The 14,059-nt window shown below is 38.3% G+C and overlaps 1 protein-coding gene across 2 annotated transcripts in view; it reads left to right on the top strand.

The window, feature by feature from the left end:
• The window catches only part of mgll (monoglyceride lipase), a 65,538-nt gene that overhangs the window by 22,471 nt on the left and 29,008 nt on the right, over positions 1-14,059 (top strand). For both annotated transcript variants that reach the window (XM_074681527.1, XM_074681526.1), the window contains one exon: positions 13,143-13,279. In XM_074681527.1, the coding sequence (XP_074537628.1) occupies positions 13,143-13,279 (137 nt within the window). The remainder of the gene's footprint in view (positions 1-13,142; positions 13,280-14,059) is intronic.

Genomic DNA, 14,059 nt, shown 5'->3' with positions numbered 1-14,059 from the left:
TTGTACCTTTTAATGATACCTGATGCCTGTTCTTTTAACGATATTCTTACATATTTCTATTTATTTTACCTATTTTTTATATATTTTGTGTACTTTTATATATTCTGATATTCTTTTATTACTGTAAAGCACTTTGTGACGTTTGTCTGTGGAAATCGCTATATAAATAAAGTTTACTTACTTACTTACTACTTACTTATTCAACACAGAAAAGTTTATTCTTGCCCGGTCTTAATCTGAGAGTTTGAATTATGATGAGCTGGTTAGTGTCCCAAAAAATCAAACATGAAGCTGCTGGTGCCCCTCTGACTATTAACAGGCACTAGATACATTTTGATGTAGCTCTAAAGTCAGGTGAAGTTTGTTGACCCTGAGAGTCAGGTTTGGTTCTTGGGGAATGTTGACGGCTCAAACCGTTGACTGTGTCATAAATGGAAATCTTGTGTCCATCTCGCCCCATTCTGGGATTTAAAGCTATAATATTTGTCTCAATGGGTGGTGACACCACCTGACTGATTTAACATCCTATCCTGCAAGCTGATACACCCTTCTACTCTGCCTATCTGGTACTGAACACATTTGTCAACAAAGCTGTCAATTAAATAATCTCCTAATATCAAATAACTTAAAATAAAAACAATGAACGTTTAGATAATCCAGCCCAAACAGATCTAACTCTGTGGACAGTGCGCATGCTTGGGGAAAAAAAACATTTGATATTTATTTTTAATTTATAGTTTAACCTTTCTTCCATCAGTTAGTGACAAGGAGGTGGTGTTTATGATCATTACTGTAGGGGGAGCTCTAAATGTTTTGGCCTCACAGTCAGTGAACTTTTTCTTTAGTCAATTTTTATATAGAGATAGACCGATAGAGATAGACCAATACTGATACTGATTATTTGTAGTAAAGGAGGCCAATAACGATATTTAAAGCAGATATTATTTGCCGTCAAATTGCAAATATTGGTGTCAAAATTTTGAATGATACAAACTCCAACACTTAACTTCATTCAAATACCTTTAAGCATGAGTTGATTAAACAGCTCCCAGCCTAAGCAGCATGTTTTAAAAAGTTAAATGAAAACATAAAAAATGAAAAAGTAAAGTTTTCTACTGTAAATCAAGTTTCCCAGAATTTCAACATAACTGCAATAACTGTAATAACTGCACTGCTGATTGGCTGTTACCCAAGCCAAGACTCAGCTTGTAACCAATCAGATGGTACTGTGGGTGGGACAGCGCTGGGGACTGAGTAGTGTATTAATAGAAAGGCCAATGTGGATATGCCTCAAAATGCCGATAATCCGTCTATCTATTTTCATATACAGTCTTTGATCACCAGCCCTTAAAACGTGCTTTTTAACTTCTTCACTTTGATTTTGGCCACAGATCTGTGGTGATTCACACACTTTGAATCCAGATTGCCTGCTGACATCAGCCTGACCAGCTGTATGCTAATGGAGCCGAGGCTTAACTATGATGATGTGCCGAAAGGGAAATTAAATAGCTTGCAATTAAAAATAATTAGGGACCTGATAGCTCTTTTGTGACTTATTGAGTGTTAATTGTTGCATTACCAAACAACGCTCACATGGAGCACTAATAATCTGAATAACAACCTGAGTGGAATAAAAATGCTCCTCACATGAAAGAAATTATCCAATCACAGTGTTCAGAGTCCAGAATGATTTAATCTGGGTTAGAGAAAGTTTCAGCTGATCAGTGTGAAATGTGAATAAGTGATCAGTTAGCTTTGTTTTGAGACTATGGCAGAGTTTTCTTTGAATGGTTTCTCACTTCTCTGCTTTATTTTGAAGGTCCGATCAGATGTTCTGTTTTAATCATTGCTAACCCGACAGTGGAGTGGTACCTAGATGGTCATATTTTGAAGCTCAGGGCCACAGACTGAGCTGTTATATTTGACAGATGGGAGTGAGAATGTGTTGCTTGTGCTAGCTTTAGTGAAAACCCACCATCCCCCCTCTCCGTCTGATAACAAGCTTTTTTAATTGCTGACTGAACAAAGTCTGTTCAGGGAATTTAAGAGGCTCAGGGGTGCATCTCTTGATTGTTCTACAGCAGAGCCACGGTGTATATGTTGGTGAAGTGTTTCATGAATGCATCCTGGATGATAAGTTAACTTGACCGTGGACAAAACTTAAGGTTTTTATTCAGGTTTGAGTGAAACTTTGTCGAGCAGATGGAGAACCACACAGACCAGTCGCTGAGATTCTTTGACAGAGTGAACACTGACAGAGTTCAGTGTCACAGGCTCATTTTCTTAGTCAGCAGAAATACTAACAGTGTCTTTTTGGGCTTTAAAACTCAAATATCTTCAAGAGAACAAAATATAACCACAAATTCTTCACAAATTTAATGATTAAAGCTCTGAAGAGGCAAGTAAGAGTGATTAGCATTCCACAGAGGGCTGAAGTTACAGTAGCAGCAATTGAGTGGGAAAATGGAAGTTGAGCTTACTTAAAAGAATCAAGGAAAAGAATTGCACTAAAGTTAGTAAATATAACTAATAGTCTTAAGTTGAGTTTTATTTATGTCTACTTGTAAAGTTTACTTTACCGCCTATCTAATTGACTCATTTCAAACCATGAGTGAGGAGGAAATGCAGTGGGTATCAGACCCCCTTGTGCATTAAGCTGCAAGAGTACAAGCTTTCTGTACTTCACATGGCATGGACCTGCTGTCTGGGCCCTGTGGCATGGACCATGTACCTTTAAGTGCGATTCATGTTTTATATGTTAATAAATGAGATGTGTTGATGGGCTAAAATTATGATCAGAAATAAAAAACTGGGTTTTGTCTTCAGTTATATTTAAAATACCATTACGGAGAGAATACTTTAATTGGAGCCCTCACTGCCGTGGAACACAGCCAGACAGCTGGTCCATTCCTTGGAGCACAGACTCACTCTTCCCGCGTGGTATCAGAATGTGCATCAGGGTCTCATATCCACAGCGTTCCCTCCTCATCCATGGTTTTTTCTTTTGGGTTTTGCAGATTATTGAGTTGAAACAACTGAAAACTTTAAGTTGGATTGATGCAAAATGTTGATTTGAGAAGAGAATTTTGAGAATTAAGATATTTGGTTTATTTGACTTATTAAGTTGTGTTATATGAACCTGTTAATTTCATTTCAAAGAACTTAATTTATTTAGGTGTGACCAACTGTAGCAATTAATTTAAGATGGTCCAACTACTTCTTTTTATTAGTTGCATCAACACAGAATTTCAAGTTGATATGATCCACAAAAATACATTGGAAACCTTGACTTAAAAATATTGAGTTTGATTGATTAAAAAAATAACATCACTTCAGCTGATTCTCTTTTTACAGTGTATATAGGCATCAGGTCATAGGGCAGGTAGGTATCAGATGATTTGCAGAAGCCCGTCAGTCACGTGATCTGAGCTGTGCCTCTGATTGGGCAAGCTCAGCTCACGATCTTAATATCCTCTGAAAAAAAAATTATCCTTGCACAGCTTATGCTGATAGTAAAATTAGTGACTCAGACAGGAGACATTTTTTGAACTAGGCTGTAGATTAATTGCTGCTGTGAAAACAGCTTTTTTTTGGCTTGGTGTGTATGTGACTTGCGGTGCTTCCAGAGCCAGCCTCAAGCAAACACTCGAGAACAGCAGATTTTAGCACTTCAGCATTGTCTCATATTCTTAGACCGGAGGTTGCCGCTTGGTCCAGCCACAAGAGAAATTAAAAGAAGTCAACTTTAGGGGTTTTTTTTAACAGACAGTTATCTTAACAGACTCAGAAAATTTATGAAAGTAACCAAAGCATTGTTTTTTTGTTTAACTTAATCTTTGATTAATATAGCAAAAATGCTAACATCATGGATTGACTGGTTTTTAAAGCTAAGTATAAGATGACACATTACAGGTAAATATCAAAATTTAAGTACCACAAAGGAGATCACAAGAAGAGACCCCAACAAAGCTTCATTTATCAAAGCTGAATTTGAAAAAGACAACAATGTTTTACTTACTTTTACAAATTCTCTGTCTAACCCGGGGTAACTGTCTATAAGAAAACCCCTAGGGTTGACCTCTTGTAACTTCCCATGTGGCTGTACTTCCCTTTTTGTTATTTCTCGTTTATGTTCTGTTTGCATTCATGATGACAGGATACTACCACTCAGCTGTTTTCTGCTGAAATCCTTGTTCTTCTTTTGGGGTTGACTCTGGTCAACTTCCTGCATTTGGAAACTGGCACTGCAACTCTTTTCTGTTTGATTGGTGCTAATGTTAGCTGAAGGTATGACTGCTTGGTATTCTTTCAATACATCTTCACTGCAATGAAAATTTTAAAGGCAACTTAAAAGATTTGTTGCGTGAAAACTAGGGGTGTTTCAATACAAACTTTTCACTTTCGATACGATACCGATATCACAGTCTTAAGGAATGGCTGATATCGACATCAGCGTGAATAATACATACTTTGATGACTTATTTTGTAGCTTGGAATGTTTGAAAAGGTTTGATTAAGAAGTTGGGTTATGAGCTCAGTCAGCATGACATCAGACTATGAGGATGCATGTAAACAGCTTAGTCAGACTGAGAACAGACTGAGCATAGCTTGATGAACACACGTAGACAGAGCGAATGCTATTCGATTGTAGTTGGACTCGGCAAGTCTTGATATGCCTCAGCTTCGAGCTTGAGCAAATTTCACCCAGAACAGGAAGAAGATTACCACAATAGATAGGGTTGATGGACTCCAACACAACAAACACTGTGTAATATAATTAACATGAAAAGTATGTGAGAAACATAAAGAGCTATGGCTGCAACCACCTGGGCCATCGTCATCAAAATGTTGCTTCCTCTTAGGGCTAGGCGATATGGCATTTTATTCATATCTCAATATTTTTAGGCCAGGTCATGCTATAAACAATGTACATCTCAATATTTTGACTTAGCATTGGGATGTTCCTTTGATGCATACAATCGAACCAGAATGTCAACACTCAATATGTATTTTGATTTTTTTTATGGTTATTGATTATAATTATGTATCCATTTTGATGTATGAAACTATTGGACCTAAATTCGTTAGAAAAACTATCAGAGTAGGAAAAAGTCTTATTTCTTCAAGGTGGAAAGCACAAACATGTGCAGGGATTCATTTTTCTAACTCATGTATAAACAGTAATTTCAAACACTAATGTACAAATTTAGCAAATAATACTGTCACCTAATTGCATTAAAAAAAGAAATTGCCAGGTATTTTTGAACAACTATTTACAAAACCACAAGGTGCCAACAAGATTTTACAGAATGAATTGCCTCATTGCTCTGACACACAAAACACAAAAGCTACATTATGTTCTAAACACACTACTACACTCAAGCAATGTAATGCAAATACTTTAAAAGTCACAAGTAGACCAAAACTCACTTTCATGTATGGTGTCACACCAAAAACTTCCCCTCTCTCCTAGCAACCATATATTTTTTCTGATTGGCTGAGGTAATGTACTTTCAACTAATAGGAAAGGAGCGTTTCTCTGTTGTTGTTTTTTTAATCTTGCCGGCACTTCCAGCACTCACCCAACATTTATCTTTGACTAACTTTTCTTCAATGACTGAATCCATCACAGACACAAAAAGGAAGAGGAGAAATAGGAGCAAGCTTGAGGACCATGTGAAGAAATGAATTGCTGAATAATATGCAAAACAAACTCTATCGATACAAAGAGAGTCCCTTTCATATTGCGTAAAAGTATTATATCGATATAATAAAAAAAATCGATATATCGCCCAGCCCGACTCCCTCTGAAATGTAGTGCCTAGGTGGAGTGAGATGTTCTCAGTCAGAAGTTCGATTCTCTTTTCTGCATGGATATGCAGACAAGACTAAATCCCCTGCTCTGACTTTGCCTTGATCGTTAACTATGACCTTAGTCGGACCCTTGGATATGAACATACTGACTGATGAAGTAGGCTCTTTGATAACACCTTATCACAGGCTGTTGTTGTGATCACATGGGCTCTGCACGCTGGATCCAGGTATTCATGGATAGAAGTGCTGGAGCGGAGTCTGGAATGGACTGCTTGTATCAGAGATTTTATCTGCAGGCTGATACAATCCGATCCGTTTTTGTTGCTGATGTCGCACATCCCGAATGAAAACTCAAAATCTGCCCTCAGAATACTTCCAACATGTTTTGAAATTTGTGTTTTAAGAGTGGAGAGACATGCACATCATAACATTGGCCACGTTTACATGCAGACTTTTTTCTCATTCGGATTGTAATCATTCCGATTGAAGCTCTCAGGCGAACTGTTTACATGTTAAGCGATCTATTCCGATCTGGTGTTTACATGTGCCATATTTTTCGTGGACTTTTTCAAATAGTTCAGTATTTCTTGTTTTCCTACCGTCTAAGTGTGCGGAAATGTTCAGTTCTTTGAGACTTTGTATTAAAAACAAACTTTCTGACGCAGACCAGTGCTGTGTGCTCTGTTTGGAAGCCGCCATGTTTCCATGTGAGTAAACATCAAACGTCACTGCTTGTTTATGTCAGGACAGAGCATGCGCAGACAGAACCCAGCCGGACAACTTTCCGATTCACCGTTTACATGACAGGATTTTGCCTTAATCGGAATGGGAAAAGGAAAATTATAAACACCTCATTCGGAATGAAATTCCATTCGGATTCTGCCTGTTTATTCCGAATGAGGTGTTAATATGGAGCATTTTCATTCTGTTTGGGCTCCTAACCCGATTCTATTCAGAATGTTTGGCTACTTGTAAATGTGGCTACTGTTTTTACTTTCTTTAACTTGTTGATGAGGCTGGGCTTGTTCTTTATCTCTGGATGAAATGGTAGATTACATAATGCCATATAAAGGAGAGAAGCTTTGGTCATTATTGAAGTAATAGATATTTATTTAAACACTTCATGGATCCCTTAATGTCAAACTGTGACAGCCCAACAAAGCTAAAGTTTGTATTTCTTGCCTTTGAAAAAGTCTCACTGAGCTGCTAACAATGCTGAGGACTCTTCAGATTTTGACTTCTCTAGTTTCACACCTGAAACCAGGTGTGTGTGATGAACTATGATTCATTGCGATACAAAATGCTGCTCAAACAATATTTTTACTTCCAGTAAGAAGTGTGAGCTGGGCACTGAAGAAGTATGAGATAGAAACAGTGGAGGATAAAAAAGGATTAAACAAACTTCATACTCCACCAAAGAGCTCTTTAGCATTGAAGTTCACACTCTCGGCGCGGCTCACACACACGGAGCAGGTTTTAGATACAGCAGGAATGTGTGAACCCATGTGAGTGTGCAGCAGATTCTGGCTGTAAAATATCAGCATGTGTGTGTTCAGTAAACTCTTCCAGAGACACACAGGAGAATGAGACAAAGGAGACTCAGCTGTGAGTGTGGAAATATTTACAGAGGTACAGTGTATCTCAGAGCCAGCAGAGATAATGAAAAGGCCGAGTGAGTGATGATGACTGAGGCTTTTCACACAGGAGCAGTTTGTTCAGTGACTGGCAGTAAAATGTCACACTGAACTGGAACAAGTCCCTGTAGATAGTTCACCACCTTTCCATCCATCTATCCATCTACAGACAGCTTCTAACACAGCAGCTGTAATTTAGCTTCCTCCGTCACATTCCTCCTCCTTCTTTAATGTGTTTATTTCTAATTTAAGGACGTTTAAGTCTTTTTTAAACCGCAGACTGGAGGTGTCTTCCATCTGGCAAACACTGCATCTATTTACCACAGCACATCCTACAAATCTGTCACGCTGCCCACTTGGCGAACTCTTCCAAAGTTTGAGACACAAAACAAACTGCCTGTGCTGAAGGAGAAGAAGAAATGTGTTTACATCACGTCACATTCTGCACCAGTGCTGTCATTTTCTCATCAGGTAGTGGGGAAATACAGATATGTATTTATAATGGGTTTCACTGTGAAAGGCAGAGATAACAGAGCAGTAGACAGGAACAGCCTGATGTTGTTTGTTTTCTCATTATAGGAAAATAATGGAACTCTGACATTTAATTAGATCAGTGCTCACTAAGCTGCTGAATTCATCAGCCCATGAAGAGGCTGTTGTTCCACTCTGACAACACTGAGTTTATTACAGACATTAAAACAACAGAGGACGAGGTAAAGAGATCACATTGCATAGGCCATAAACAGTTATTACATTTACAACAAACATTTGTTGCATCATGAAGCTTGCAGCATAAAAAGAGCTTCGCTTGGGGGGTTAAATTATGGAGTCCTTGTGCTAATGAATACAACCCTTGGTGTAATGGTTAGTGATTTGACTCACAGTCATAGCCCTTTGTTGCACGTCATCCCCTCTTTCTTCTCCCTACATTTCCTGTTTTCTTTCAGCTTTTCATTCCAATAAAGATAAAAATGCCCACAAATTTTGACTTCACTAAATACATGAATAAGTTTAGCTGCAAGCAGCAATATGCAAGTATATCAAAGTAGCTGGACGGGCTGCAGTTTTGCGCCCCTTGGTGGTGCTATGGAGCATTAATGTTAGCGCAACCAGTGATAGAAATGCAGTCAGGCTGTGACACTGAACCTCTGTGTGCATTTTGGTCCTGATCCAACATTGTACAAGACAGCTTTTAAAGTTTTCAGGAAGCAGCCAGAATGGTTGACTTTGACAGTAATTTGTGGCCACGCCTATTGACATAGCCAAAATCCATTTGTAATTTCTCATTGTCAATTTGTGTAGTGTACACAAGCCATGTTTGGAGTTGGTGAGAAGAAAAACCTTGGAATAATTCCATGCAATACATAGGCTACAAATTGTCAAAATGGGATGTTTACGTTCAAATATCGAACTTCCTGTTCGGAATTCATGATGCTCACGACAGACTTTTTTGTAGGTCTAGGCATTGTTGTTACATGCTCCAAATTCCAGGGGTGTAGCTCAAAGTATCCCGAGAGGCTGCAGTTGAAAATCCCTAGGGGGCACTTTGGTGGGTGAGTTTTTGCACACAGAACACACTGCCACACTGCCGCCCCCCCGCGTCTCAATACACAGCAATGTACAGCAGGGTCTCATATCCATAGGGTTCCCTCCTCACCCAAGGTTTTTCCCTTTGGGTTTGTTTGACCTATGAAGTTGTGTTAATTGAACTTATTAACTTAATTTCAAAGAACTTCATTTATTTAGGTGTGACCAAGTGAAGCAATAGATTAAGTTGGTCCAACTACTTCCTTTTTTTGGTGTAGCAACACAGAATTTCAAGTTGATATGATCCACAAAAATACATTGGAAACCTTAACTTAAAAATATTAAGTTGGCTTAATTAAAAAAATTACATCACTTCAACTGATTGAAGATTCCCTTTTAACAGTGTACTTTGTATGTTAAATTATTCAAATCAAATATTTAAAATCTGATGATTATTATTGTGCATGTTTATAACAAGGCCAAAATTTCATGGCTCTAGTAACTTTTAATGAAGCAATGTTTGGAAAAAAACAGCACCTACAGCATATAAGTTTAATTTCAACCTCTGCATGAAGCATGCCATGCTGATCCATTCACTTTGGGTATATTTACTATTTATCAGTACCTCAGAAAACAAACTGCTTTAAAAAAGGACAAACTACTCCTTTATTAGCTACATAAGAATTTATGTAACAATTTTGCAACTTTTTCTAATTTTTCAGCTTTTTCGTTCATTGAGCTTTGCAGTGGATCTGATGAGTGAACTCTGATTTTGATAATGAATTCATTACATTCGTTACATCAGTTTTTCTTTTCTCAGCTGGTTTTATATTTTAATTAACCCTGAAATCTTTGCAAATAAATAAAAGGCCAACTTTTTAAGAATTACGTGCACCTCAGCTGCTGTCAGCATGTTGTATTTCTTGTATCTGTGTCCTGTAATGTTTGTGTATCACTTGTCTGGATGTCAGAGTGCTCTCATGTGTGAGTATCTGAGCCTGTGTGCGTTTATTCGAGTGTAATAACAACAGATGTGGACTCAGCCGAGTGTGAGCTCATCGATCGGACGGGGGCGGGGATATTGTGCGCATCGATCCAGAAGTTTGCAGCGCTGCATCACTCTCTGCTGCTCTTATTGGCCATTGATTTTTGTACAGTTGTGACTGCTCCTGTATTGATGCTGATAAACAAACATGTGACACAGAGACCCTCGCTTAAATACAGTTCATATTTTTACAGTGATTACACACACACACACACACACACACACACACACACACACACACACACACACACACACACACACACACACACACATTCAGATTACAGAGCCAGAGTGAAGAAGGTGTGAGCTGCACATGTTGTGAATGTTTAGGAGCGCTGCGGTGTTATTTGTTCAATGGTTGCCATGGTAACCCACATCACCTCTCAGCCCCTGCTGCAGAAGGCTTAAAGAGCGCTCACATACACACTTTGAGTGAATGCATACACACATACACACATGCATATTCATGTATTTTTCCTCCTCTCCATCTGTCAATCACATTTCTGTCTCCTCTGACTTCTTTTCCTTCCCTCATCTCTGCACTTCCTGCTATTTATTCATCTTTTATTACATTGTCTCTCCTCCTCACTTTTTTCTACCCCTCTTTCCTTTTTTTTATCCTCTCTTTTACCTTCATCTGAAATGCCTGATGGAAGTGCCGTGTGTGACCAGGTTAATCGTTCCCTGTGGTTGTCTTTCAGTCTATCTAAAGCCTTTTACCCCTCTTATAAACTGCCTTCCTTGTCTGTCTGAGTTAAACCCTTACAGTTTATGATTTAAACTCCTCTTGTTGACAGTGTGGCTTTGAAACTATAAGGGATGACTACACTGTTCCCACTGAAGCGCATGCAACCATGAAACATGCAGGACCGTTTTCTTTTTGCTCAATAACTTGTCATTTAGATATTAACATCGTCCGGTGCAGTTGTCAATGTAGCAGGCTGCCTGGTTCATCTCCTTCATGTGATTCTCCTCCTGCATGACTCCTCCCACTCTCTCCTCTATGTTGAATTAGCCTTCTCTTCTTCTGCTGCTGTGGTTGATTCTTCCACTCCTTCTTTTCTTCTTCTGCTGTTTTGACTGTACAGATCTGTACCTGGTTCTTTTATTTAACAGGCTAAACAGCCCTATGTCATTTATCTTATTTAAGTGATAGGAAGTTTTTTCTGTCTCTACATGGTCCTGTGTTCACATTTCTCCTCTGCTCTCTGTATCAGACCCAGCAGAGTTCCGCCCTGATGCGTTCACAGACACACAAATACGTGTGCATGCACACACACACACACACACACAAAGATGAGCAAACTCTGTTAATTTTGCGGAGAGTCGGGAAAAATAATGTCACAACCACCACAAGAAACAAAAAAACTAGATCTCTGGGTGCAACAAGAGTCTTGAGTCTTTCCTCATTGTTTGTGAGGTCGCTCATGCTGCTGTGGTCACAGAAGTTCAGAGGCTACAGAGTTGGGTTAACACAGACTTTTGATTATTCCATTAGTTGTGCTATTACATTTCTTTTATTCAACATTTTCAAATGTAATTTTGACAGCCTCATGGCCTGAGTTCCCTTTAGGTTGGTTAAGACCCCTGAGCGCCATGTCACAGTCTTGTCCCACCATGTCAGGATTCTGTTTGGCTCTTTTCTTTCTTTCTTTTTTTTTTAAATTATTGTTATTATTATTATTATTATTATTATTATTATTATTACTATTAATATTAATATTATTATTATTATTATTTTATTTATTTTTTTAATTAATTTATTTCTATTTTTTTAAAGGATTCTCTTTGGCTTGATGACCATGCTCACTATTTATTAAAGCTTACTTATGAGTAGACATAAAAAAGCTTGTACAGAAAGAATTTTAAGACCAATGGCAGAGCCATTTTTTCTCATATAGGAAGAGAAAAAAACCAAGCTTTAAAAATCAAAATAGCTCAAATGTTTGGTTTCAAATTTTCAAACAAAAAGATCTTTTGCTGTCCATTTCCTGTGTTCCAATTATTATTTTACTTTTTTTTTTTAATCTCACTTCTGTATTTTTATCCTACAATTTATACTTTTGAATCGTAGAAATGGCTTTTTGCCCTGTAATCTTGATTTTTTTAAATCTCATTTTATCCCCTTTATCTCAAAATTTTTACTCAGTTAGTGAATTTTTATTTTTACTGGCCAAAATGGGCTTCCAAAAAGAACCTGACTGACATATTTTCTTAACATCACTGTATTACTGCTTTTCTAAATTTAAGTTGCTAAATAACCTAGCAGACTGAATGCAAGACTGACTGATGAGAATATGAGATTAAATTAGATTAAATGAGATTTAAAAAAAAAGTTAACATGTGACTCTCACTTTATTACACTGTTATTTTTAATCTGAATCATTGGTAATAATGTGGCCAGGAAGAGAAGAACGTTCTGTTTAGTCATCATCATGACTATTATTCTGATCCCAAAGTATGATAACCTCTTAAGGAGAAGCACAAACCTTATTTACCTATTCTCTTTTGTGATCTGCTCTTGTAGAAATCAGTGTCATACCTTACTTCACTCTGATTCTTTCTTATCTTTGTTGCTTTCCTCCTCCCTCCTCCACCTCATCCCTACTTATCCTCCCTGCTGTCTCTACATCCATCCATCTATTCGCCTCCTTTGAGTTTCTTCCTGTTTTTCACCCACCTCTTCTCAGGATTGATCAATTTTTCACAAGTCTGGAAGTCAGCGCTGCTATCCTCAAATCCTGCAGCTAAAAAAATGAAGACATAACAGTGTTCTGTGTTACTCCGCCAAATATCAGAAACAAGTTATTTTTGAATCCGGCGGGAGTTCATCTGTGGGGTATCTGAGAAGCTGTTCTGTCTGTTAGATATAGTTTGTTTTCTCAGACAATTTTCAAAGTTATAAAGCATCTAAATCTGTGCACATGTCAGATATCATGTTAGTGCCTGTGGTTTTAGATTCAACCATCAAACTAGCGATGCCTGCCTTGTGGTCATTGTCTTCTCTTCCTTCCGCACCATCTTTTTTCCCTTTTGTTGTAGTTGTTTGACGCCTCTTTAAACTGCTGCTATAACTCATGTGTATCCCTGGTTTTCTCACACCCCTCTCCTCTTCTCCACAGTCGGCCACGGTCAGAGTGAGGGCGACAGGATGAACATCAAAGACTTCCAGATTTACATCAGAGACTCCCTGCAGCACATCGACCTGATGAAGAGCCGCCACCCAGACCTGCCCATCTTCATCGTGGGCCACTCCATGGTAGGAGTCATCACATGCCTGATTATTCGTCATTTTGTGTCAGACTCTGGGTTTTATTTCATTCTAGTTACATGATTAGAAGTAATATAACAGACAACATTGACCTGCCTGTTCTTTTAAGTCTCTTTCACACAAATACAACACACTGCAAATTTCTTTTTTAAAGGTTACTTTTTGGGGCTTTTTATGCCGTGATGATATTTTGTCAAATTACACATCAGCGACAACCCTTGGGTCTCTGAAGCAAATTTTTGAAGCCTGGGACTATATTGGAAATCCTGAACTTAAACTTTGTTGGTCTAGTTTGAGACAAAAGAGGTGTGGTTGAGTTGGACTTTGAGCATGCTCAGTAACAGCTACAGTGTTCACGCTGCCAGCCAATCAGGTGTGCCTTTCACTGAGCAAAACTCTTGATGCTAAAATCCTCTAAACTACAGAGTTAGAGAAATGAGCTATATAGACTAGAACTGACAAGGCTGCAAACATGTTTACTTTTGCTGTAGGTACTGGCTTTTTTTGAATGTATGTGTGTGTGGGGTGTCTGGTACTTCTGGATCCAGCCTCAAGTGGACAATCGAGGAACTGCAGTTTTTATTTCTAATTAAATTATATGTTCTTTCTTTTTATTATTTTGATCAGAGAGGATATAACAGTGGATAGAGCAGGAAACAGGGTGAGGTTGGGGAGTGACATGCGGGACAGAAGCCACAGATTTGAACCTTGGCCGTCTTTCGAACTCTGCTGTCAGCTGATCCATGGAGATGGGCGGAGTAGTTATAC

Source organism: Halichoeres trimaculatus, unplaced genomic scaffold, assembly GCF_033239565.1.
Source record: "Halichoeres trimaculatus isolate MK-OKI-2021-1 unplaced genomic scaffold, fHalTri1.1 fHalTri1_scaffold_11, whole genome shotgun sequence".
Classification (NCBI taxonomy): domain Eukaryota; kingdom Metazoa; phylum Chordata; class Actinopteri; order Labriformes; family Labridae; genus Halichoeres; species Halichoeres trimaculatus.
This window is presented reverse-complemented; position numbering and strand designations above follow the sequence as displayed.